General features: G+C 50.2%; 1 protein-coding gene across 1 annotated transcript in view; it reads right to left on the bottom strand.

Moving 5' to 3' along the window:
• The window catches only part of ITSN1 (intersectin 1 (SH3 domain protein)), a 196,230-nt gene that overhangs the window by 30,041 nt on the left and 142,323 nt on the right, over positions 1 to 23,866 (bottom strand). The window contains exons 29-31 of the mRNA XM_011999125.1: positions 23,139 to 23,330; positions 2,563 to 2,684; positions 561 to 667 (exon numbers count right to left, since the gene is read on the bottom strand). Coding sequence (XP_011854515.1) covers positions 561 to 667; positions 2,563 to 2,684; positions 23,139 to 23,330 — 421 coding nt within the window. The remainder of the gene's footprint in view (positions 1 to 560; positions 668 to 2,562; positions 2,685 to 23,138; positions 23,331 to 23,866) is intronic.

The raw sequence follows: 23,866 nt of genomic DNA, 5'->3' as shown, positions 1-23,866 counted from the left end.
TCTAAACCCAGGTCTCTTGACTCCTGGCCCTGGAGCTGCCTCTGTAAACTAAAGTTGGAAGAAAATACAAGCAGCCTTGGGCCAGCTTCCCGGAGTGATCCTGAGGAACTGCTGGTGTCAGGCAGTGAACAGTTCCACACTTTTCCATCTGCAGGGCCAAGAATGCCTCAAAAGACCAATAATCCCCCATGGGATCCCGCGTCCGAGGGAAAGCGTGGAGCGGGCAGCCCCACGCCCCAGGATGGAGCCAGCGCCATCAGGAGCCAGCCTCGTCCTAGCCCTGGAAATTCACCACCGCAGTCATTCACGCAACAGCAGGCTCTGGGGTGCCCAGGCGACCTACTCTCGCAATGAGAGATTCGGAGTGCGTTTCCAGAAAGCATGAAGGCACAAAAGGGTGATGGTGCTTGTGAGTGGCAATGAGCAAAAAAAAAAAAAAAAAAAAAAAGCCAGAAAGAAACACAGGGCAGCATGCAGGAAGGACACACAGACCCACAGAGGTGCTAGTGCGTGAGAGCCGAGGAGGCCAAGCCAGGCTGGGGATTAGAGGAGAGGCTTACTTCAGTAGTTTGATATTACACATAATCAGCTCCTTCCAGTTCACAAAAATCATAGCAACCTCTTTCTCTGTCAGCAGCTCAGACTCCATCAGGGGTTTTTGAAAGATCTACAGATGCAGAAAACGAAGCAGTTCAGAAAGCAGTTAGCTTAAAACTCACACACGCACACACCGATCCGCTGAGAGCAGGGAGAGGGCTCAGGTGTCTGTGCCTTGGCTGAGAGGCCCAGAGGTGAACGCCCGCTTTCCTGCGGTTTCTGAAGCAGACAGCCCCTCCTCTGCCCTGGAGGCTGGAGGGGGTCCCCCGCAGGGCCTGCACTGTTTTACAGGGGAAGGAGGCCAGCTCAGGTCTCCAGGAGACAGGTCTTAACTCCACCAGACAAGCAGGGAGGCCGGTACCAAGTCATGCACTCAGGCTAGGCAGTCTCACCTGCCCACTGGGAGGGGGTGGGCCGGTGTGAAAAGCAGGGCTGAAAGATGCCGGTGGTTATGGGCAGTCCCTTCATCTGCACAGGTAAGCCGAGGGCATTCTGAGAGGAGCAGCCCAGGCGGCAGGTCCTCTAATAAGCCAGTGGCCACCTCGGTGACTGACTCCATTGCTGCGTCCTCAGCCTCCTGGGCTGACCCTGGACAGACCCAGTACTTGCAGGCCCACTACAAGGGGTGGGTGCCGCCCTTCTCTTGGGCTCTGGAAAATGAGTGAGCCCCCTCCACGCTCTGTGTGGTTGGGCAACTCGTAGTAAATCACAGATCTCAGTGGAACCCCGTGTGGTAGAGCCCCCGCCTGCAAGGAGGTCATTTTCTCCCACGGGAGGCAGGAGGCACTTCGGAAGGCTCTTTAGGGAGGGGGACAGCCCATCTTCGACATAAACTCGGCTGGGCTGCGGCTGCTCCCTGGGAGCCCTATTCCACAGGAGTCCTTAAGCCGGCGTTGAACCTGGCATGTGCCAGGGCAGCCACATACGGTGGTGCGTTTTGCAGAGTGCACAAAGGAGCCGTATCTAACGGGTGACACTTGCACCCTGGACATCCTGAACTGTATATTTAATAACAGTCAAACACCTTGAGAAAAGGGTACCTTTTTGAATTTGCATCAATGCTTCCTAAGTGTTAACGGTGGTCCTGCGGCCAGCAACTCACCCTGTACTCCTCCAACAGCGGCCAGCCCTGCTGTGTCTTTCCTGGATGTGAAGACTATCAGACAAGATGGTTTCACACCCATTTGGTGTGGTGGTGGTGGTGGTTTCCAGACTATCACAGCACTTTCCAAACTGCAGGTCCATCTCTGCAAATCCCTGTCTCCTAACATGGCACCTTCCCATGGATGTGGGGAAAAAGGCCTGCTGAGCAGCAGGAGCACCCGACTCCGCCACCTTCCCATGGATGTGGGGAAAAAGGCCTGCTGAGCAGCAGGAGTGCCTGGCTCTGCATCTCCCCATAGTTCCGGCTGGGGTGGCCGGGGTCCTTCTGGGAGGACTGACAAGATGAGGAGGCATCACCTCAGGTCAGGGGGTTTTGTAGGGGCCTGGGAGGAAACGTTGCCATTCTCAGTGACAGGTTTGTCTCTGGGTAATATGTGGCAGGAATGACTCGAGATAGCAGCTAGATGGCCCCCATTTCCAGATGCAACACTGCGGGCCAGGAGGGCAGCGTGGCTGGCTCCATGGCATCCCCTGGTTGGTGGCTAAGCTGCAGCCACTCTGAGTAAAGCACGGACTCCAGCTCTCAGTCCACATGACTTCATCCATCAACTGCTCAGGGACTCACTAGACCTTGGCTAAGTGATCTCTGTCCCTCTACGGGAATGACTCAATGTTGGCCATAGATAAGCAACAAACTGTCTCTGCAGTCAGAATCTCCTATAGCATTTGCCGTCCGGATGCTCCCCAAACATCAGAAAGTGTCTTGAGCTCAGAACAGGACGCAGACCTCCTCGGCAGAACCCTCCCCACTCCCTCCCTCCTCGCTCCTTGCCGCAACCCCTGCCCCACCAGCTCCCTTACCTCTGTGACCAGCTGCAGGTCGTTCACGTAGTTCTCCTCTGTGACAATGAGCTCGTGGATGTATCCTTGTCGCTTTCTTTCAGTTGGGGTCAACATATCCAAGAGATGTAAGTCTGAACACCCTGGAAAACACAACCATTTGGGAGAATTTAGCACAGTCTCAGGAAGCCCACACTTCACATGGAAGATCCTTGTGGCTGCTGGGCCCTGAGGCCCCGCTCCAGTCCAGCAGGGTCGTGGGCTGAAGTGTGTCCTCCCCAGTAATATGTGGAAGCCCTACCCCCGGTACCTGTGATTGTTACCTTATTTGGAAATAGTCTTTTCATATATAATCAAATGAAGATAAAGTCATACTTAGGGTGGGGCCCTGACCCTATAAGATCAGCGTCCTTATGAGAAGAAGACACAGAGACAGACAGGCAGAACCTGGAGTGATGTGTCTCCAAACCAAGACACACCCCGAGCCTTCAGAGTGAGGCTGGCACCTGCCAACACCTTCATTTGAGACTTCTGGCCTCCAGGAATGTGTGGCAATACCTGTTGTTTTAAGTCCCTCCGTTTGTGGTGGTTTGTTAGGGCACCCTAGAAACTGACACAGGCGGCACACTCCTGCTTCATCAGAAACACGAAAATAATGTGAAAACAAAACACTCAGTGACGACTGGCCAAAACTCCTGAGGGCTCACGCCACGTCAGGCGGTGAACTGCATTTAATGCTCAAGTATTATACTAGAATTATCCCCATTTTACAGACGAGGACACTGAGGTTTACACAGGTTGACCGGCCCCAGGTCTCTCAGCTGGGAAGTGGTGACGGCAAGAGCCGAACCCTGAGACTTGGGCTGCAGAGGCCGTGCTCTGTCCCCGAGCTCCAGGAGGCCACGGGTTATCTCTGTCGAGGTTGGTTTGTGGAGGGTGAGGTGGCTGTGCTGAGGCTCTGATGGTTCTGGGGACCAGGCGGATGCAGGGTGCCTCCTGACAGCACTGGGTACACTCTTCTGGACACGGCTGCTGCCTCACCCTGGGGCGAGCTTGCCACAGACAGGGTAGTCCTTCCCACTGCAGAGAGCCTGGCACGAGACCACCACGGAGGCCAGGGCTGCCCGAGGGCGAAGGGCTACTCCGCTGCCCTGAGACGGTGCCCGCACTGGAAGTGCGGCTAACTCATGACTCTGCTCACTTAGCTTGTTATCTGGGCTTTTGTTTGAATGTTTGAGCCTCCTGCTCCAGACACACTGAATGAGCAGGAGGGAGGCTTGGTTCTTGGGGGCATTCCATGTGCAGGCCTGGGCCCACCTCTCCTTTTTGTCAGAGGTTCTTTATTTAATCACAGAAGCCAGACTTGGAAGACAGACCCAGAAGTGTCCCGAATGCAGGTGGGAGGGTCCGGGCTGAATCCCCTTTACTGGTTCTTCCCATCCTCTCTGTTCCCCTCAAGGGGGCGCAATGGAGCACAGTGCAAAAACCCCTGCTGGGGACCAGTGGCTGTCAAAGCGTGGTCCCCAGGCTGGCAGCATCAGTGTCACCCAGGCGCTCGCTAGAGATGCCCCTGCTGAAGTGACTCTGGAGTTGAGGGCTGGGCATCTGTGATGTAACAAGCTCTCCAGGGAATTTTGTTTTAGGCGCACTGATGTTCGAGAAGCCTGCTCTGGACTAGCAGGGGTTCCTTGAGTTTCCATCTTCCCTCGAGGGAGTTATCTGAGGTCATGACTAATCTAGCCTATATGCTGAAAGCTTCTGCAAATCGTATGATCCCTCTGGGGCAAATGATACCAGAGATTTCTTGGCAATTGCTTTGCTGCTTTAGAGGTTAACTCTTGGGTTGTGGTGCTTCCAGCCCTTGGTTTTGTCCCTTCTCTGGGCCAATTGTTCTTTCTGGATGCCGTAGCTTCTCTTGCTGGGACAGGAACATCCCAGGACCAGCAGGAGGATGCTGGGAAAGCGGCAGGAATGAGCCATCCTTACATCAACACCCTGACCTCACTCAGAGTCCCCTGCCCTGAGGTCAAGCAGAATTCCGCAGGACTGCGAGGTGAGCTCGCACCTTTGCACAGGTCTGCAGGTGCGTCTGAGCTTGGGCCGTCTGCTCAGCCACAGGTTTGGCCCAACTGTTCTTCCTGCCTCAGGGCATAGACTGTCTTTTATTAAAACAGCTGCGCCAACAATGCACTCTCAGGAAGGAGGCAGGCCACGGGGCTCCCTGATTCCGTTCAGCCGAGCTGCTGTGTGAGCTCAGGTTTGCAGGAAGCTAAGTGATGTCTCCGAGTTCTTTGACTTTTACTGGGAAGGTCACCCAAGAGACACTCGAGTCTGGGGGAAATATATCTTGTTCCTACCCTTTTTCCCCCCACTCTCCCGTAAGGGAGTGAAAGGGCCCAGGCCTCAGGTCATTTCTTGTTAAAGGGCTGAATGCAGCCCCTGCGTTAGGCACCCGATGCCCTCTCACGGAAGCAGAGTCCCTGGCGTGTTCAGGACGTTCCCTTCTGCAGGGAGATTAGAATATTGGCGCAGAGTGGTAGCTCTAAAAGTCACCGCACACACACGGTGCAGTGACGTTTGCAGCCACAGAAACATCAGGCCAGTGGTGGCCACTGGCTGGGCCAGTTTTCTGAATGTCCCTTTGAGGATGTCCCACCGTTGCCTTGGAGAATCTGAGGGATGTTATGGTTTCTTGCTGCAGCGAATACATTTAGGGCACACTTTTATCGGGTTCACAGGCCCTTTTGAAGACTGTTCATAGGTCTTATTCATTCACTTGGCAACTATTTACTGATGTCCTACTATGAGGCTGGGACTAACCACTCTGGGTGCTGGGGATCCAGGACGGAAGAGGAGAGGCTCCTGCCCTCCAGGGTATAGCTAAGAACCTGGGGGTCTGGTGGTCCTCAACAGGGGGTGGTACTGCCCCGCCCTCTGCTGAAGGTGGTACTGCTCCCCACCATGCTGAGGTCAGTACTGTCCCCACTCCCCAAAGGCTGAGGTTGCACTGCACCCCACTCCAGCGCCAGGGCTGAGAGTGTGTTCTTGATTGTCACGGTGGAATCTGCCAGGCTGGCCAGGGCTGCTAAATGACCCACACCACACAGGACACAGAACTGCCCACCCCAAATGCCAGTCGAGGAGCACCCTGTAGAGAAACACTGGCATAACTTGAAACTGACAACCCGACCAGAGTTCCAGTCTGCAGCACGGAGGTGCAAGGGGCCAGCAGACACGCATAGAACGACGTGGAATTGGAAAGAAGGACCTATCAGGAAAAGTCCTGACTTGCTTTGGATTTCAGAAGTTCTTCTGAGTCTTCAAGTTTTACACGGCGCAGGTTGCGAAGAAGCTCAGAGCCAGAGCAACAGCCGAAGGCTCAGGGTAAATTTGGGCCATTTGTCCAAGAATCCTAGAAGCCTGGGGCCAGTTGGGGACAAGGTGGAGGGCTGCTGCGTGGCCTCCTGCTCCAGGTAGCGTTGGCCTCTGGTCCAAACACTTTGCAAGGCCCAAGTCAGAGTTGATGGAGCTTGGAGGTCAGGGGAGGCTCAGGGCAAGTCTGGGCTGCTTGCCCCCACCGAATTCCACCTCTCGCAGGTCCACCTACCACCCTGCCTGGAGACAGGGGGATGGTCCTGATGGCCTCTGCAGAACACAATGAAAAGCAAAGGTTTTGTGGGGAGAGTCTTCATTATGTGCCAACGATGTTGGCTTGGAATTGTCTTTTTACCCATCGGATTGACCCACGGGAGGCTGTTTCAAAACCTGCTGGTGAATGCCAGACCAAGAGAACCATTAAAGATTTGAAACAGGCACTTTGAACTCAAAAATATCCTTCCTTTGAAAATTTCATATTTAGAAAAACGAACGAGTTTAAAAACTCCATTATTCAAAGTAGGGTAAATGGAAAAGACATTTCAAATAAAAGCGTTTTCTTCAGGGGTGGAGGGATATGGCCCTTCCCTCCTTTGGGTCCTAGGATAAACATGGTTTCTCGCCCCCTTTCCCAGGGAAAAATGAGAGGAGAAAATACATCAAATGGTTTTCCATGAACATCTTGGTGTGACGGAGGGATTCTCAAAACTAACTGAAGTCCACACGCAGCTGAAATAATATTGCAAATGACTCCAGGCGGTTACAAATGATCCCCCATTACAGCCCACATAAAATTCCTAATCTATGTGCCGTCCCTTAGAATGTTGTCTAGTTAGACACATTTACGAAATGGAGAGAGATGTGATGGCCTTCTGGAAGGATTTTTTGAGTCTAGGCCCTGGAGGAAATCATGGAAAAAAACCTTACCAATAAAAGGTCATCTTGCTTCCCTCAACTGATATTCGTATGAACAGCATCATTTCAAGAACTTGTTTTATTATAAAAGTAATACACAAACACACGCTGATTATTAAAATTTCAAGGGCTACAGAGCATTCAGGGTAAAAAGTGCACCTCACCCATCTCCACACCTCCAATTATTCTACCTTTCCCAACGAGAAGCAGAATTTTGAAAACGAAGCCAGCCCCCGCAGCCAGTTGCCCATTGAGCAAAGCAAATAAACAGACCTTGTTCCTGTATGAAAGGAGCCAAAATATACAATAAGCTGGTCCATAAATATTTATTAAGTTCCTCTGAAGTCCAAGAGATGCAGAAATAAGCAAGATACTGTCCTTGTCCTCAGGCAAACTCACGATCTTGGGAGAGACACAACAAGAACATTAAATTTAAAATATTAATAGCAAGCAGCTGGGCTTGGTGGCTTATGCCTGTAATCCCAGTACTTTGGAAGGCAGAGGCGGGTGGATTCCTTGAGCCCAGGAGTTCATGACCAGCCTGGGCAACATAGTGAGACCCTCATATCTACAAAAAATTTAAAAATTAGCCATGCATGTTCTTAATCCAGTCTATAATTGATGGACATTTGGGTTGGTTCCAAGTCTTTGCTATTGTGAATAGTGCTGCAATAAACATGTGGCACATATACACCATGGAATACTATGCAGCCATAAAAAAGGATGAGTTCATGTCCTCTGTAGGGACATGGATGAAGCTGGAAACCATCATTATGAGCAAACTATCACAAGGACAGAAAACCAAACACCGCATGTTCTCACTCATAGGTGGGATTTGAACAATGAGATCACTTGGACACAGGGTGGGGAACATCACACACCGGGGCCTGTTGTGGGGTGGGGGGTGTCTGGAGGGATAGCATTAGGAGATATACCTCATGTAAATGACGAGTTAATACGTGCAGCAAACCAACATGGCACATGTATACATATGTAAAAAACCTGCACGTTGCACACATGTACCCTAGAACTTAAAGTATAATAATAATTTAAAAAAAAATTAGCCATGCATGGTGATACATGCCTGTAGTCCCAGATACATGGGAGGCTGAGGCAGGAGGATTACCTGAGCCCAGGAGATGGAGACTGCAGTGAGATATGATCACGCCACTGCACGCCAGCCTGGGCAACAGAGCAAGCACCTGTCTCAAAAGAAAAAGAAAAAAAGAAAAAAGAAAAGAAACAAGAAAAAAAAAAGAAATTAAAATAGCAAGCATTAAAAGAAGAGCCCAGGCTGGGTGCTGTGGCTCATGCCTGTAATCCCAGCACTTTGGGAGGCCGAGGCAGGTGGATCACATGAGTTCAGGAGTTCAAGACCAGCCTGGCCAACATGGTGAGACTTCGTCTCTACTAACAATACAAAAAGTAGCTGGGCATAGTGGCAGGCACCTGTAATCCCAGCTACTTGGGAGGCTGAGGCAGGCGAATCGCTTGAATCCAGGAGGCAGAGGTTGCAGTGAGCTGAGATTGCACCACTGCACTCCAGCCTGGGTGACAGAGCAAGATTCCATCTCAAAAAAAAAAAAAAAAAAAAGCCCGTGTACTGTGCTGATGGTGGAGACAGTAGGACCTCAGAAAGGAGCAACTCCTTGTGCTGAGGGGAGGCTTCCTCGAGGGCCCTCCTGAGGCTGGGTCTCCATATGGCTGGGGAGGTCAAGACCATGTACTGGGGGGTATGGCACCAGCAGGAGCAAGCCTTCACCCAGGTCAACACGGAGACACTGCAAGAGGTAAGGTGGAAAGGGGGGAAGGGCCAGATGACAGGGTGATGGGGATTGTGATGCCAGAACAAGAGTTCAGAAACAACATGTGGAAGGATCTGGAGAGACAGCAATAAGCAAGCCCGGGCGATGGCTTTCATCTTTAAGGGAAAGGATCCACCAACGTCTCTGGGGACGTTCAGCCCAAATCCTCCAGCTAAATGGCCCCGGATCAGCAGGATCTATGCTACTTGGGCTCCTGGAGGTCCTGTCTATACTGCAGGCTTCTCCCCATGGCACGAGTCTCTCCTGCCAGGTGAGCCCATGCACCCCAGGGCTGCACTGGCTTCTCCCGGGCAAATTCATCTAACTGCACTCCCTTCAACACCCTGGGCCTCTCCTGGCAGGTGTGGGGTGGCCTGTCGTGTAGGAAAAGCAGATGAAACCACGTGGATGTGACGTGAAGAAAGTTCTCTGGCCAAACACTATGTCCATTTACCCTGCAGCTGATGTCTGAAATCCCAGTGTTCTCCAAGCCGTGAAGTCGTGTCCTGCTGGGCAGCAGCATCCGCGCTGGGCCCTGGGGTTCGGTGAGAAGGATGCAGGCCGGGTCCTTGTCCTCTGGGAGCCTGCTGGTTGCTAGACCTGGGCGTCCTGGGCCAACTCGGATCCTTGCTGAGTTGCAGGCACTTCGCACAGGGTATCACGCCAAGCGGTTATCAGTCCTTGAGACCTCGGAGTTGCAAATCCTCAAGATGTGATTTTTATGGGGGTCTGGAGAAGCCGATGGGCACAGAGGTGAGGGGGAAGGAAGGCCGCCGATGGCACCAGAGACCCTCGTGGGTCCAGCAGAGCTCAAGCATCCACCCCAGCTTGTCCTGGGGACCCCGCTTGCCCCATGTAGCTGGGTCCTCGGGAGGCTTCCACTCAGATGTAGCCCAGATGCTTAAAGTGCCAACGTAACTCCAAATAAGCTTTGTTTTCTCCAGAGGAGGGGAATCCAGTCCACAGGGGTTACCAGGCAGTTTAATGACTGCTGAGAAGTGGTGAAGATCAAATTCTTCTTAGGGATAAATCATCTCTTAATTTTCCATAAATATGCACATTTCAGAGAGTGAAAGGGCGTATCATTCATAGCTTTATAATGGGTGCTGGAATTCCTGGCACGGCTCTCCATCCTCCATGGTAGGCATGCTTCAGCTCATTCCAGGCCCCTTTCATGTCCCACCCTGGGTTTTCCTTCTTCCTGACTTCCTGCTCTCATTGTGTCCTCTCCTGTAGTATGAGTAGCTCCTGTTAATAAGTTTCTTTGGTACAAAGGCAGACTGGAGTGTTATAATGAAAGTACAAATGCATTTTGATTGGAATACGAAGGAGGAGGCTGTTGGCTTTTGTTTTATTTGTATTTTTAACTTTCGTGGGTACATTGTAGGTATATATATCTATGGGGCACATGAGCTATTTTGGTTCAGGAATGCAATGTGTAATAATCACGTCGTAAGAATGGGGTATCCGTCCCCTCAAGCATTTATCCTCTGTGTTACAAACAATCCAATTACACTGTTTTAGTTATTTTTAAATGTACAATTAAATTACTATTGTAGTTCCTCTGTTGTGCTATCAAATATTAGGTTTTTTTTTTTTTTTTTTTTTTTAAGACAGAGTCTTGCTCTGTTGCCCAGGCTAGAGTGCAGTGGTGCAATCTTGGCTCACTGCAACTTCCACCTCCCAGGATCAAGCAATTCTCATGTCTCAGCCACCCGAGTAGCTGGGATTACAGGCATGTGCCACCATGCCCAGCTAATACTTGTATTTGTAGTAGAGATGGGGTTTCACCATATTGGCCAGGCTGGTCTCGAACTCCTGGCCTCAAGTGATCCATCTGCCTTGGCCTCCCAAAGTGTTGGGATTACAGGCATGAGCCACCGGGCCCGGCCAAATACTAGGATTTTTTTGTTTTTGTCTTTTAGACAAGTTTTGTTCTGTTGCCCAGGCTGGAGTGCAGTGGTGCAATCTCGGCTCACTGCAACCTCCGCCTCCTGAGTTCAAGTGATTCTCCTGCCTCAGCCTCCCGAGTAGCTGGGACTACAAGCACATGCCACCACGCCTGGCTAATTTTTGTATTTTTAGTAGAGACGGGGTTTCACCATGTTGGCCGGGCTGGTCTCAAACTCCTGACCTCAGGTGATCCGCCTGCCTTGGCCTCCCAAAGTGCTGGGATTACAGGTATGAGCCAACGCGCCCGGCCAAATACTACGTCTTATTCAAGGGGGCCTGTTGTTTTGATGAGCAGGATTTGAAAATATTTAGCAGGGGAGAAGGAATTTGCGTTGGACTTCAGCAGGCTAGTATCGCTGTTGGGGCTGCTGCAGGCAGTGGTTAGGGATTCAAATGGAGGAAGAATGGGAAGTCGGAGTCGGGGGCGTGGAGCCCTGGCGGGCAGGGAAGCAGGCTCCGTGAGATGGCGAGTCCTGGGCGTTAACGTGGAATGCCACTCGGAGCTCACAATGCCGGGTGCTGCACATGTGCGAACTCATGGAATCCTCACCAGGAATCCTATGTGGTAGCTGTACTGTTGTTATTCCCCACTGAACAGACAAGGAAACTGAGGCACAGGGAGGGTAAGTCAGTTGATAAATGGCAGAGGGAGTCTGACCCTAGAGCTCAGGCTCTTCCCTGGAGACCTCTTCCTCCTCGCTGGTGCGCTGGTGCATTAGTTTGCTCAGGCGGCCGTAACAAAGAACCACAGACCCAGCAGCTTAAACAACACGTATTTTTCTCATGGTTCTAAAGATACAAAGTCCAAGATCAAGGTGACAACAGGGCTGGTTCCTCCTGAGGCCTCTCTTTGGCAGGGTCTTTCCTCTGTGCATGCAAATCTCCGGCGTCTGTGTGTCCACATTTCCCCGTTATTAAGAGCACCCATCAGACCCTAACAGCCTCGTGTTCACTTCATCACCTCTTCAAATAATTTATCTCCAAATGAAGTCATATTCTGATGTCCTGGGAGTTAGGGCTTCAGCGTGTGAATCTGAGGGACACAGTTCAGCCCTAACAGGTGGGGAAGTCCAGTCGAGAATGCTCTGGCAGCAGAGCTGGGAAGGTCTTGGCTGGGTTGCAGGGGATCAGTGTGGCAGCTGTGTGTGGGTGGCATGGATGGGGTTGTGGCCCTGGAGTTTGGCCGCATACTGGGGTCACCCAAGGAGTTTTTAAAAATCCCAGTGCCCCTGCTGTACCCCAGACCAAGTAAACCGGACTGGCTGGAGTGCGGCCCAGGCATCTGCTATCTGTGAAGTTCCCATTGTGCAGCCGAGAGATCAGAGGAAAGATGGCCTGGAAGCCAAGACACCTGGTGCGGAAAGGGAGTGGGATTTGGAACCCGATCTGTCCAGGCTCAGGGAGCATGAGAGCTGCCACAACTGCTGAGCTGAATCCGGCCCATGGCAGGCCACTCAAGCCATCGTCCAAGAGGCTCAATGGCTGTAATCACAGAACACCATCTCTCTGAGCCCAGAGACCATGCAACACTCTGCTCCTGGGGCCTTCTGAAGCTGCACCTCAGGCCACGCTGCCACCACTGACCCCCAGGCCTGGGGCTATGGCTTCAAAGCCTACTCTCTCTGCTCAATGCCCTCATTTTATGAATGGAACAGCAGATCCCAGCGATGTACGGTGACCTTCCCTATCAGGAATAAAATCTATGCTGGTGATACGTCAGGAAATGGAATCATGAGGAAACCACCAGCTTTTCAAAGGGCAGGCCTGAGGGTGGTCCTTACGCTTTTCTCTCTCAGTAGATTCCTGCAAGGTCAGGCTAAGAGGATGTGCTTGTCCTTGGAGCCCAGGGCTGGTGGGGACTGGTGGGAGATGGCAGTGGACAGTCTAGGGCAAGGCAGTCAGGCCTTCTCTGAAAATGACCATTGGCTGACCAGTCCCTGGACAGCCCCAGCCCATGGGAAGTTCTAGAGGCCAGACCAGCTCTGAGCTGTCCAGAGGGGCAGATAGACTTCTCATCTCAATGGAACTTTCTTCAGAAGGGTCTAAGCACACATGGCCTGCTCCCTGGGGTCGGTCTCTCCTAACTTAGCAAACTGATCCCCTAGGAACTCAAGAGGCAACCTGAGCCGTGACATTTCCTGCTCATTCACGGCGGCTGCATAGATCCGCAGGGACCCCTGCTTTTGTGGGGCTTCCATTTTGGTGGGGGAGACAGAAAACCAAATACATACATAAATAGACAGTACTGAAGGTGGTTATAAGAACGATGAAGAACAATCCCTATGCTTCATAAGCTCACTTCCTGTTTTGAGGTCTTTTCATGAGAATTTATTCTTTAAATGATGGTGCCTCGTTTACCATTCCCTTTCCTCCTGGGGCGGGAAACTCAAGCACAGGTTTTGTGTTGGGTTCCTGGCTACACGCAGCGGGGAGAATCAACACTGTGATGTGTTCTGCCCCTCACAGCCTAGCTGGGGACGAAGGACCAAGCCTGTGGAACAACAGGTAGGTAGAAGGGCAACCCAGGACTGTCTGCCACAGCACTTCCTGAGCAACTGGCAAGAGTGAGGTGCCAGGGGGATATGCACGTGTGGGAGGTAGGCCCTACCCTCTGGTTTATAATCAGTGGGGAGGCAGGGTGCCCTGCAATAAGACAACTATACAAGGCAAGGTACCATCGCTGTTCATAAGTGTTGTTACCATGGAGGTCTTAATGGGATGTAACAATCCACAAGATTTGGGCCCTGCCTCCATGAAGCTCACAGTCTAACGGGAGGTGAAAGTGTCTATGTATTTCTGTATCGGCCTTTCTATCTAGTCATCTTTCTGTGTGATAAGGAATTCAGGAAAGAGCTGAGTTGTTACAAGTTAATGGAGGAGGAGAGGTGGCCGCAAAATTAGGAGGGGTGAAGGCAGGTGGGCAGGAAAGGCAGGGGAGGTGGGGCAAAGGCATTTGCAGCTGGGGCGTACCAGTGGCTTAAATGAGACTCAAGAATCCTGCGGTGGTGGTGGAGGCTGACGTGATGGAGGGAAGGTTCTGGGTTGGGTGAGACTGCACAGAAGAGTGAGGCTAGATGATGAAGGAAGTCCCTGGACCCAAGCACCACCTCCCTATTGGACAGGTGGGAACCCAAGATCCCTGGGAGGTAGGAAAGGGGGGTTGAGTCATGCAGTCTCTAAAGCTGGGGGAGGCTCCTTGCCCACATTGCCTGCCTGCACTCCCATCACTTCCTGCTGACATGGGCCCAGGATGCCACAGTGGGCACCAGATGTGGGTTCCAACTCTCTCTGAGGAGGGACTCCCATGATGAAAGTGGATCTTTCCATGAAGTGGTTTGGGGATTTTTTCAACAGGGCCATTTGGAAATCCATGGGGGCAACAAAAGCCTGGACTTTCGTGACAGGTCATGACGGTGACTCAAAGGTGGCAGAAAAAAGAACATTGAGCGGGCTCCTGTAGAGCAGCTCCATAACCAGCCAGCCCAGTTTCCCCTCTGCAAGCACAGAAGAATGCAGGGGTGAGGGAAGGCTTCCTCCAGGAGGTGACAACTGAGCCGTGCTAAAATTCAGCACAAATAGGAATCAGTGAGAGGGAAGGCCAGAGGGCTGGAGACGGGGGCAGATCAGGCAGGGCTTGCAGACCAAGTAGATTCGGGTCTTTTATCTCGGAGGACCGGGAATCCCCTGGATGATTTTAAGCATAAGAAGCGACGTTTTTAGAATAGCTCTCTGCCTGCAGCCTGGGGGAAGTCGGAAGGAGAGAGTGGGTGCAGAGAGACCAGGTCAAAGACTCAGCCATCCTTCTGCGAGGAGCAGGAGCAGCTCCTTCAGCCCTGGCCTTTGCACTTGCTGTCCCTTGGGCCGAGAAAGCTCCTCCCCCTTGATCTTTGGACATGCCTCCTTTGCAGCCAGGTCTCCATCCCCTCTTCAGAGGGCCTTCCCAGGCCATCCTCTCGGCTGGATCCCTGGCCCCCCGTCACGCTCTATGCCACCTCATCCTTCACTAGCTGGAAACACCACTCATTTCTCTGCAGCTTGTCACCTGCTCGTGAAAGTTCTAGGCATCTCCTCTGCTTGTGTTCCACGGAGCACAGCCCTATGACCAGGAAGGTTCCATATACCTCGGCCACAACTCTCAATGGGCAGCGGGAGAGGTAAACAGGGTAGACCGGGCCCCTCCTGGGCTCACGGCCCACACAGCAGGAGGCAGGGAGAGGAGAAGACAGGATGCAGAATGGAAGGGGAGGCGGACAGGACTGGCAGATGTGCTTCTGTCCCTAGAGGATGGGATGGAGTGAGGCATCCCACTGGATATCAAGTCAGTGGAGGGCTGTTACTGAGGATTCAGTTGTGTGGGGCCTTGCCACGGGGCCTCAGGACTCCAAGGTAACGCTCCAGAGAGGAAAGAGGCATCCCTGGCCTGGTCCCCTCTGCTGGGGCAGACTACAGGCTTGCTCTGCTGGGGGCCTAACAGAGCGGAACCGCAGGTCTGGATCTTGAGAGGCATCTTGGGGGTGCACGCAGTGGGCAGGGAGGGAATTAAGCGTGCCTGGGGCAGCTGCTCTGGAGACGGAGCTTTGGGGCAGCATCCCCCAGCAGCCCACGCCCTTTATCTAAGCTGGATGATTGCTTAAAAAATCCAGCAGCCGGCATCTCTAGGGGGCTGAACGTTCCATTCTTTGCTGGCAAGAGAACACAAGGCCACAGAATGCCGTGATGAGAAATAAAGGACCCAGTGACTCAACGCATTTGTGACAGGTTTATTGTGGAGCGCTGCATGGGCCTGCCAACACAGTCCAGACGTGACATTTAAAAGCCCTGCACATTCCATTTTCCCTGGTGGCCTCCCCACCGTCGACCGTGTGAAACACAGGCAGCTTGTCCACATCAACCAAGAGTCTGCTGAGTAGGCTCTGGTCTTTGGTCCAGAGGTCTCTGCACATTGCAGGAGTGCAGCGAAGGTGTTTAAAAAGCTGCTTGCTTCCACCGGTGGGCCTCCTGCTATCAGGAAAGGGGGCCAGGGTTCGTGCACAGATTGGTGCGGCAAATCTTGCAATGAGATAGCTCAAAGTTTTCAGGGAAGCTGTCCAATCTTTTCTCTCTGAAATTCCTAATCTATAAAAGCATGTTTTCTAAAAAGTCTTAAAAATGCACACAACCTACCTGCTGTTTTGGTTTAACGAAAGAAGCCACTTGATTGGATTCCGTGATGCTCACTGACCAGGCACAAATGCCTTTTCTCTCCAATAAAAACAACAGCAACAAAGCTACTATTCTCTGCTTATTTTCTGCTAGATGTCATCATTATCTCTCCATATGTAAAAGAGGTTACATAACTTGCCCAAGATCACACCACTAGTAAGTAGCAGAGCCGGCATTTGAACCTGTGCTCTGAGTCACTATCCTGGATTGCTTCTTAAGCCTCTATAAGGTCCCCAGATGCAGTTATGTGGATACCCCTCTGAATCACTATCTTCTTATAGGCAGGTGGCTTACAGGAAAATAGAATGTTCCAAAATTATAAGAGAAATGGAGTAAAATATTAGGCTGAGCTTGTAGAGAAGCCGTGTTGTTATATACAGCACCATGTTTTTCTGGAGGCCAGGAATGAAAATTGAGAAGCTACAGCAGCACATGTTCTTATGTTTGGCTCAGACTGAGGGCATCTTAAGCAAGCCTGAGCCTTTGGCAAACTCGCCCAGTGGAGGCGAGAAGGACGAACGGCTGAGGCGGGTCAGTATGGAGCTTGTGCATTGAAAATGTGTTGGAATCCTTACCAATGGCTCCAAACTCCCATGGCAACCCTAGCATCGAGGGAATCACATGAGGGAAGAGGGACCCCTTCCTGATCTTTCCAAAGATGCAGCCACCAGTTCTGTGGAGGCAGGAGCTCTGGGACTATGGACACACCTGTTCATGTATGTATGCATCAAATGGTACACCTAGAACAAGGACTTGCCAGAGAGTTTGAAAAGCTGACTTGAAAACATCACTATGTTTCCCGAGACCCTCAGTGCCCTCAGCTGTAGGTGCAGGCCTTGTGCTCAGTGTTCTCTAAGATCTTGACTTCACTGAATAATCTGCAGAGAACATCCTGCACTCCACCCCAGCCCAGACCTCTCCCCACTTTCTGGGTGGGGCCTGGGAAGCAGCGCAGTGGACCAGCGTGCATGAGTGTGTGGGGACGGGTATCAGAAGGGGACAGGACAGCATGGGAAATGGGAGGGAAAGCAGGGGTGTCTCTCCCTGAGGGAAACAGCGTCCTTGATGAAAACTGGCAGACCAAGTGTCCTCCCCTCTCCCGGGTCAGAGTTCAGAGAAACCGCACCAAGAGAAGGAACTGTTCAGCTTTTAAAGACATGATAGGCTGAGTCAAAATAAGGAACATCTCTTTTGAGGCTTGCAACATCACTCAGAAGTGATGTGCCAAGCAGATGTGGAAATAGCAGCTGTCAGCCTTTGCCAGAATCTTTATACAGCGGTATTTATCTGCCTTCTGGCTGTACCCTCAACTCACCGTTTGACCTACTGTTACCAAGCTACAGATGTAGGCATTTAAGTCCCCTGAAAGTTGCTGCTCACTGCCTGTCACACTCACACACACACATACACTCACACACACACATACACACACACACACACACACAGCTGACATCATAAAACAGCATGGTAGCTGGTAGCTTCTAAGAGGTAGTATGCCCAATATTGAGTTGCACGGACACTATATATATAGCTTATAGCTGATGCTCATTTTTTAATAAACAAAACATTTTTGTGAATCAGGTCACACACCTCAAAAATGCCTAGGGAGCTTTCAATTTAAAGAATAGACTCTTCCTGAGAGTCTATGGAGCCCTCTGAAATGGAATAGCTCACTAGACATCAGGAGACACTCTGGAAGTCTGGTTTTTCCTATGTGGGGTTTTCTTGAAGAAGTGCCCAAGAGCGGCCGGGTGCAGTGGCTCACACCTGTAATCCCAGCACTTTAGGAGGCCGAGGCAGGCGGATCACGAGGTCAGGAGATGGAGACCACCTGGCTAACACGGTGAAACCCCGTCTCTACTAATAATTCGAAGAAATTAGCTGGGCGTGGTGGCAGTCGCCTGTAATCCCAGCTACTCGGGAGGCTGAGGCAGGAGAATGGCGTGAACCCAGGAGGCGGAGCTTGCAGTGAGCCGAGATCACACCACTGCACTCCAGCCTGGGCGACAGCGAGACTCCGTCTCAAAAAAAAAAAAAAAAAAAAAAGTGCCCAAGGGAACTCTGGCTGAAGCGAAACATTCACATAAGGCTACTGTGATCTTGGACTTCATTACATCTCCCTATCCTACCAGACCCAAAATACCAGACATTTCAAAGAAGGAGCTATTTTTCCTTGCATTTTTGGAACCATTGGCATCCAATGTTGTTTCCATAAAAATTCTCTTGGGTATTTTTGGAACAGAGAATGAATAGGATTAATGAAGCAGGACTGTGACTTGCTGTGCCCATTCCCCAACTGTTACCTGGGTGGGGTGCTGCCCCTGCCCTGTGCTGGAGTGGAGACTTGGCCCAGACAACCGTCCCTGGTCCTCAGCCTCCTTCTCAGACCAAATGAGCAAGAGACTCCAGGAGCAGCCCCTTCCAAGACCCCTGTTGCTTTTGGGAAGCTCACATCTAAAGGAAAAGGAAACTGGAGACAACACGGTCTCCTCTCTGAGGTGACGTGGTCTGTGTCAAAAGCTGAGACTGGTGTTTTCTGTAGTCACTGGTCGATTTCATTCACTCATTCAATAGGCATTTTTTTTTAACCTAACCTACCATGTGCCAGGTGATGATATATTGTACTAGGATGAATTATAGATTGCTGTTTTTACAGGTAAGAATTGACAATTTCATATGGTTAAACCTAATATTTAGAGTGTTTTCCTAAGTTAGTGTTACTTTTTTTCTTCTGATGGCATCAACGAAGGCAGAGATAACCCAATCATTACTATCTGCTATGGCGGCCTGGGTCTGCCCAGGTTCCTTTCCAGAAACAGGGCAGACACCAGTTTCTACCATGCATGTAATGGTAAGATATTTTGTGACTTAATATAGAGCCGAGCTACTGCTTTAAATTGGCTTCTCCCAGACACCCTTTTATGCAGAGGCAGTTTGAGGCCTGGGCCACTTGGGGAGCTCAACCACCATGGCTCCCCAACTCTGCAGGCCCTGCTCTGCAGTGCGGAGAGGCAGCCGGCCGGAGGAGAGTGATTCGTAAGTGCGCAATGAAGACAATCTCTCTTGGACTCATCTTGTCTAATGCTACTGGAGCAAAACTGTACCCAAAGTTCACTTGCAAATATATTTACACAGACCAGTATGAAATTAAATGATTTAATAATCAGTTAAAAAACAAAAAACAAAAAACAAAAACAGGCCGGGCGTGGTGGCTCACGCCTGTAATCCCAGCACTTTGGGAGGCCGAGGTGGGTGGATCACCTGAAGTTAGGAGTTCAAGATCAGCCTGGCCAACATGGTGAAACCCCATCTCTACTAAAAATACAAAAATTAGACCAGGCACGGTGGCTCACGCATGTAATCCCAGTGCTTTGGGAGGCTGAGGTGGGTGGATCACTTGAGGTCAGGAGTTGGAGAACAGCCTGGCCAACATGGTGAAACCCTGTCTCTACCAAAAATACAAAATGCAGCTGGACGTGGTAGTGCACGCCCATAATCCCAGCTACTCAGGAGGCTGAGGCAGGCGAACTCAGGAGGCGAAGGTTGCAGTGAGCCGAGATCGTGTCACTGCACTCCAGCCTGGGTGACAGAGTGAGACTGTCTCCAAAAAAAAAAAAAAAAAAAAAAGCTCAAGAACAAACAAACCAAAACCTGACACCTTTAAACTCTGAGACCATAGGAGATACCTAGTATCCCTTCACTAATTTATTAGAAGATGCTTTCTTTCCCTTGTACTCAATTTTCTGTTAACCAGATTCTCTGTGAATATGATTCAAGTAGTTTAATACAGTACGAAAGTGCAGAGTATGGGAGATAATAAACAAGAATAAGATTCTGAAATTTAAAAGAAAGGTTCTGAGATACTTTTGATGCTGCAGATACATGACATGAGCTTAAGTGATTAAATTTATTCAACAGGAGTTACCGGGGCAGCCTTTCTGGTGGCGAATAACCAGGTGAACATTAACCACAGTGGCCAGTGGGGTGAGACTTGAGCTTCTCAACCTCAGCTCTGGTGACATCTGGGGCCAGATCATTCTTTGTTGCGGGGACTGTCCTGTGCACTGCAGGATGATGAGCAGCATCCCTGACTCTACCCATGAGATCCCAGCAGCACTTCCACTGGCTGAGAATCACGGGGTCCAATGGATACAATCAAATGCAAACTCAATGATTTGTAGGGGGAAAGCACAGCTTCCTGGGGGAACAACCCGTGTCAGCTTCACAAAGCTGGAGGCAAGCCTGGGGGAATGGCCTATGGTGAGGGCACAGGGCCTCTGGAGTGAGTTAGGTAGAGTGTTATGGAGTAGTACCCACCTTGACAACTGCATCCCTTCCAGCCAAACTCAAGACTGGAGAAGCAACACTGGCTTACACAGCTGAAGGGGTCCTGGGGAAGAGACGGGACTTGCAGACTCAACCATTGCTCCGCAAGGGGGTGGCCTGGGGGACAGTGAGAAGCATCTCTCCACCCACCTCTGGGCCTTTGCATGTCCTGACAACTCCATCTACGACAGCCACAGCTCTTCCCCTACTCCATCTGGCTCCTCCTTACTCTTCAGGTCTCAGCTCAAATGGCTTTCCCCGCCCCACCCCCTGAAGGTTCTCTGATCCTTTCCCTGCGGCCACCCTCCCCTGGCCCTGCCAGTCTGCTCAGTGGTGCCTCGCATCCAAACTTCTAGTGCAGAACTTGTCACCTTTTCACACACACACTGTGTATATTTATATGGATTGCAGGAGTTTGGTTTTCTGTTTGTTCCTCCCATTAAAATATGAACTCCATGAAGACAGGGACCCTGTTTCCATGGAGTACCACACTCCTCCCAGAAGCCAATGGGGCACCCAACACATGGTAGACATCCCCACCCCCCACCAATTATCTGCTAAATTGATGAGGGAAACCACTTTTCCACTGAATGGCAGGAGAGGTCCAATAAGTGAAGCTCATGAGGATGGAATCAAGCATGTGGTCACCGCAGCAAACAGTGGCATCAATGTGGACGCTGGTTTATTTCTGCAAAGTGTGCCAGGCAGAAGCTGATCCCAGACAACAACGTGGGACATGTGCAAGTTTCTGTCTTTACCCACATATTTTTGGGGGTGTTCACCAGTACCTTATTATGATACATCTTTTGGACAAATGGTTTGTACCCTGGGCCCAATTACACACCCTCAATGTGTCAACAACTTATATCAAAAGCCTGGTGAGACAGTGAACTGCTAACCTGGGTGGTAGAGTTCTATGCTTCGAAACTGGTATTATAAAGAATGATCGTTTGCATATTGATCAGGGAGGGTGGAGAGTAAGGGGACAGGGAGGGCTGTTTAACAAAGACTCAGCGAGCCTCTGATTATGTCTGTATTTCAAAGAGCACAGGTCATGGTGACACGCGGGCAGCAAGCACACTGCTGACATCTAGTCTGCTTGGTTCCTCACCACCACTGCCAGGTTCCAACATCAAGAACACAGAGACATTTCCGTCTAACTTTTATATGAAGAATTTAATTATCTATACACGTAACTAATTCAAAAGGTTGTATTACAGTTGTTAAAGCCGCAGGTTTATATATTTATATATTTTACATTCATATCCGTGAAAATACTGAAGCGCAACTGAACGAGGAGGAGAGGTCCTCGCTCTCTGCACCATGTGAAAGGAGAAGGACCTCTACACGACCACCAGCACAGCCTCCCGACCGCCGGGAGAACGCGAGGGGAGCGCGCGTTACAGAGTCTTTAGGAGGACAGCTAGATTGTGCTTGAGGCTCCCCCTGCCCCATTTTCTGTGCCGTGAGCAGCAGGCATTTTTATTGAGAGCTTCCAACTAGTGTTTAAAAGACAAACAGGGCTTCGGCTACAGCATATCTAACACACAAACGGACCATGAGCTCCATTTCATATTAATCTGTAGAAATTCCACAGTCTAGTTAAAAAATGTAAACATTGGAAATTAATTGCAGGGAGACTTCTATACATTCTTTCTTGTCAAGAAAATTACTTGTTCAAAATAGGTCATTCCATGAAAAGTAATTGGAATAAAACTTCATGTAACAGAGACTAAAAAGAGATTGTGGAGATCGTTGATCCTAACGACCTCAACGGTGTTGTCTACTGATTTTATGCGATGCAAACACGCAAAATTAAAAACCCCAAACAAAACACCAACTCAACCAGATAAATCTGAGACCAAACAAAAACAGAGTGCTTTCTCATGTGGCTACAGGGTCACTGTGCAAAATCAAATCAAATGCAGTATGATTAGAGCATCGTACAAAGTAATAGCTTTGCCATGGAAAGAACTGATTTCTTATGTACAGGATGTATTACATGCTCAACAAGGTACAGCTGATACACACAAACAAGCACAAACACCTTCGCTTTAATTGGGCTCATTCTACACGTCTTTAAAACAGAGATACTGAACTCCTCTGTACTTCTATAGCAAGGGGGGAAAGCCCCAAACTACACAATTTAGTTGGTAACACTGGACAAAATGAAAAAATACATCAAGTCTCAGATTTATGGACATTTGGAACAATTTTTAATAGCACATGCAGCATTCCTTGATAGTGGGTCTTTTTGCAAAACCAAAATAGCAAAGAAGTCATTTATTTATTTTATTAAAAGGCTAAAATATATATTTAAAAATAATTTTAAAACTATTGAAAGCACCTGTGCAAAGGTGGGGGAAAGTCAATTTGAGTAACTAGGAAAGCCACAAAAGGACCCACTACCCTGTGTGTTTTTGTAATTTTTGCTCCTATCTCTGCAAGTAATAACTCAAACATTGCGATCACATGCAACTAAGGTAAAATGAGGTAAACTGCTCTGCAGTGAGTTCTTCTACTCAGAAGGCAGTAGGTGATCATGCTGGAAGTCACATGATCAAGGCTGCATCTCCCATCATCCCTCTGGGCAGTGATATGGGATAGTGGGTCTCTTTGAGGACTTTCAAGCCTGAGGGGGGGATGGACAACATATGATTCCTAGAAAAAGGAGGAAAACAACACATAAGCAAAACAAAACAATGAGCAAAATTCAAGCTAGGAAAATGAGTCAGGCATGTAAACAGCATGGTGCCAAAATGATTTGGAAAAAAAAAAAAAAAGGAAAAAGGAGGGAGGGGAGGGAGGGGACATGCTACAGAAGGAATGAAAATTAAAGAAAAATAAAACCCCACGAGTTAAACTCTTGCATTACAGAAGGTCTTCAAAGAGACGATTGCGAATGCAGCAATGGTCTAGCTTTAAGTTCTGCAAACAAAGCTCAGCAGAATCAGAGCAATGCTGCATGTTTTACCGGAAGATACCAGAGAGGCAAGGCGACAGAGCCACCAGGGCACTTACATTGCTGGCTTGGGTCCATGTCTGTGGTCAGCTTCACATAATTGGATGGGAAGAGCCCCACTTGTCCATTGACTTCTCCCTTCCACCAGTCGGGGTCCTCCTTGTTGAGGACGTTGATGATCTGGCCCTTGTTGAAGGCCAGCTCGTCGTCGTTCTGCGCAGTATAGTCGTACATCCCAATCACCTGGCACACTGCAGGAGACAGGGCTGGGTGAGCGGCTGCACACCCACCGAAGAACGCGCAACGGGCACCGCGCAGCTGTTCAACATTCCCAGCTACTCTTTCTGTACTTTCAGAAGAGGGTGACAGTAGGTGGAAGCTTTCTATTGGGCTTTTTGCAGTGTGGGCAATAGGGGAAGATGAAGAATTAAAAACCAAGCCAACAGCAAAATTTTCACACTAAGTCTTTAGAGTTTTGTGTTGTTTTGTTTTTTGGTTTTTTTTGAGATGGAGTCTCACTCAATCGCCCAGGCTGGAGTGCCGTGGAGTGATCTCGGCTCACTGCAAACTCTGCCTCCCAGGTTCATGCCATTCTCCTGCCTCAGCCTCCCAAGTAGTGGGGACTACAGGTGCCTGCCACCTCGCCTGGCTAATTTTTGTGTATTTTTAGTTAGAGACGGGGTTTCACCGTGTTAGCCAGGATGGTCTCAATCTCCTTACCTTGTGATCTGCCTGCCTCGGCCTCCCAAAGTGCTGGGATTACAGGCGTGAGCCACTGCACCCGGCC

Source organism: Mandrillus leucophaeus, unplaced genomic scaffold, assembly GCF_000951045.1.
Source record: "Mandrillus leucophaeus isolate KB7577 unplaced genomic scaffold, Mleu.le_1.0 Scaffold582, whole genome shotgun sequence".
Lineage (NCBI taxonomy): Eukaryota > Metazoa > Chordata > Mammalia > Primates > Cercopithecidae > Mandrillus > Mandrillus leucophaeus.
This window is presented reverse-complemented; position numbering and strand designations above follow the sequence as displayed.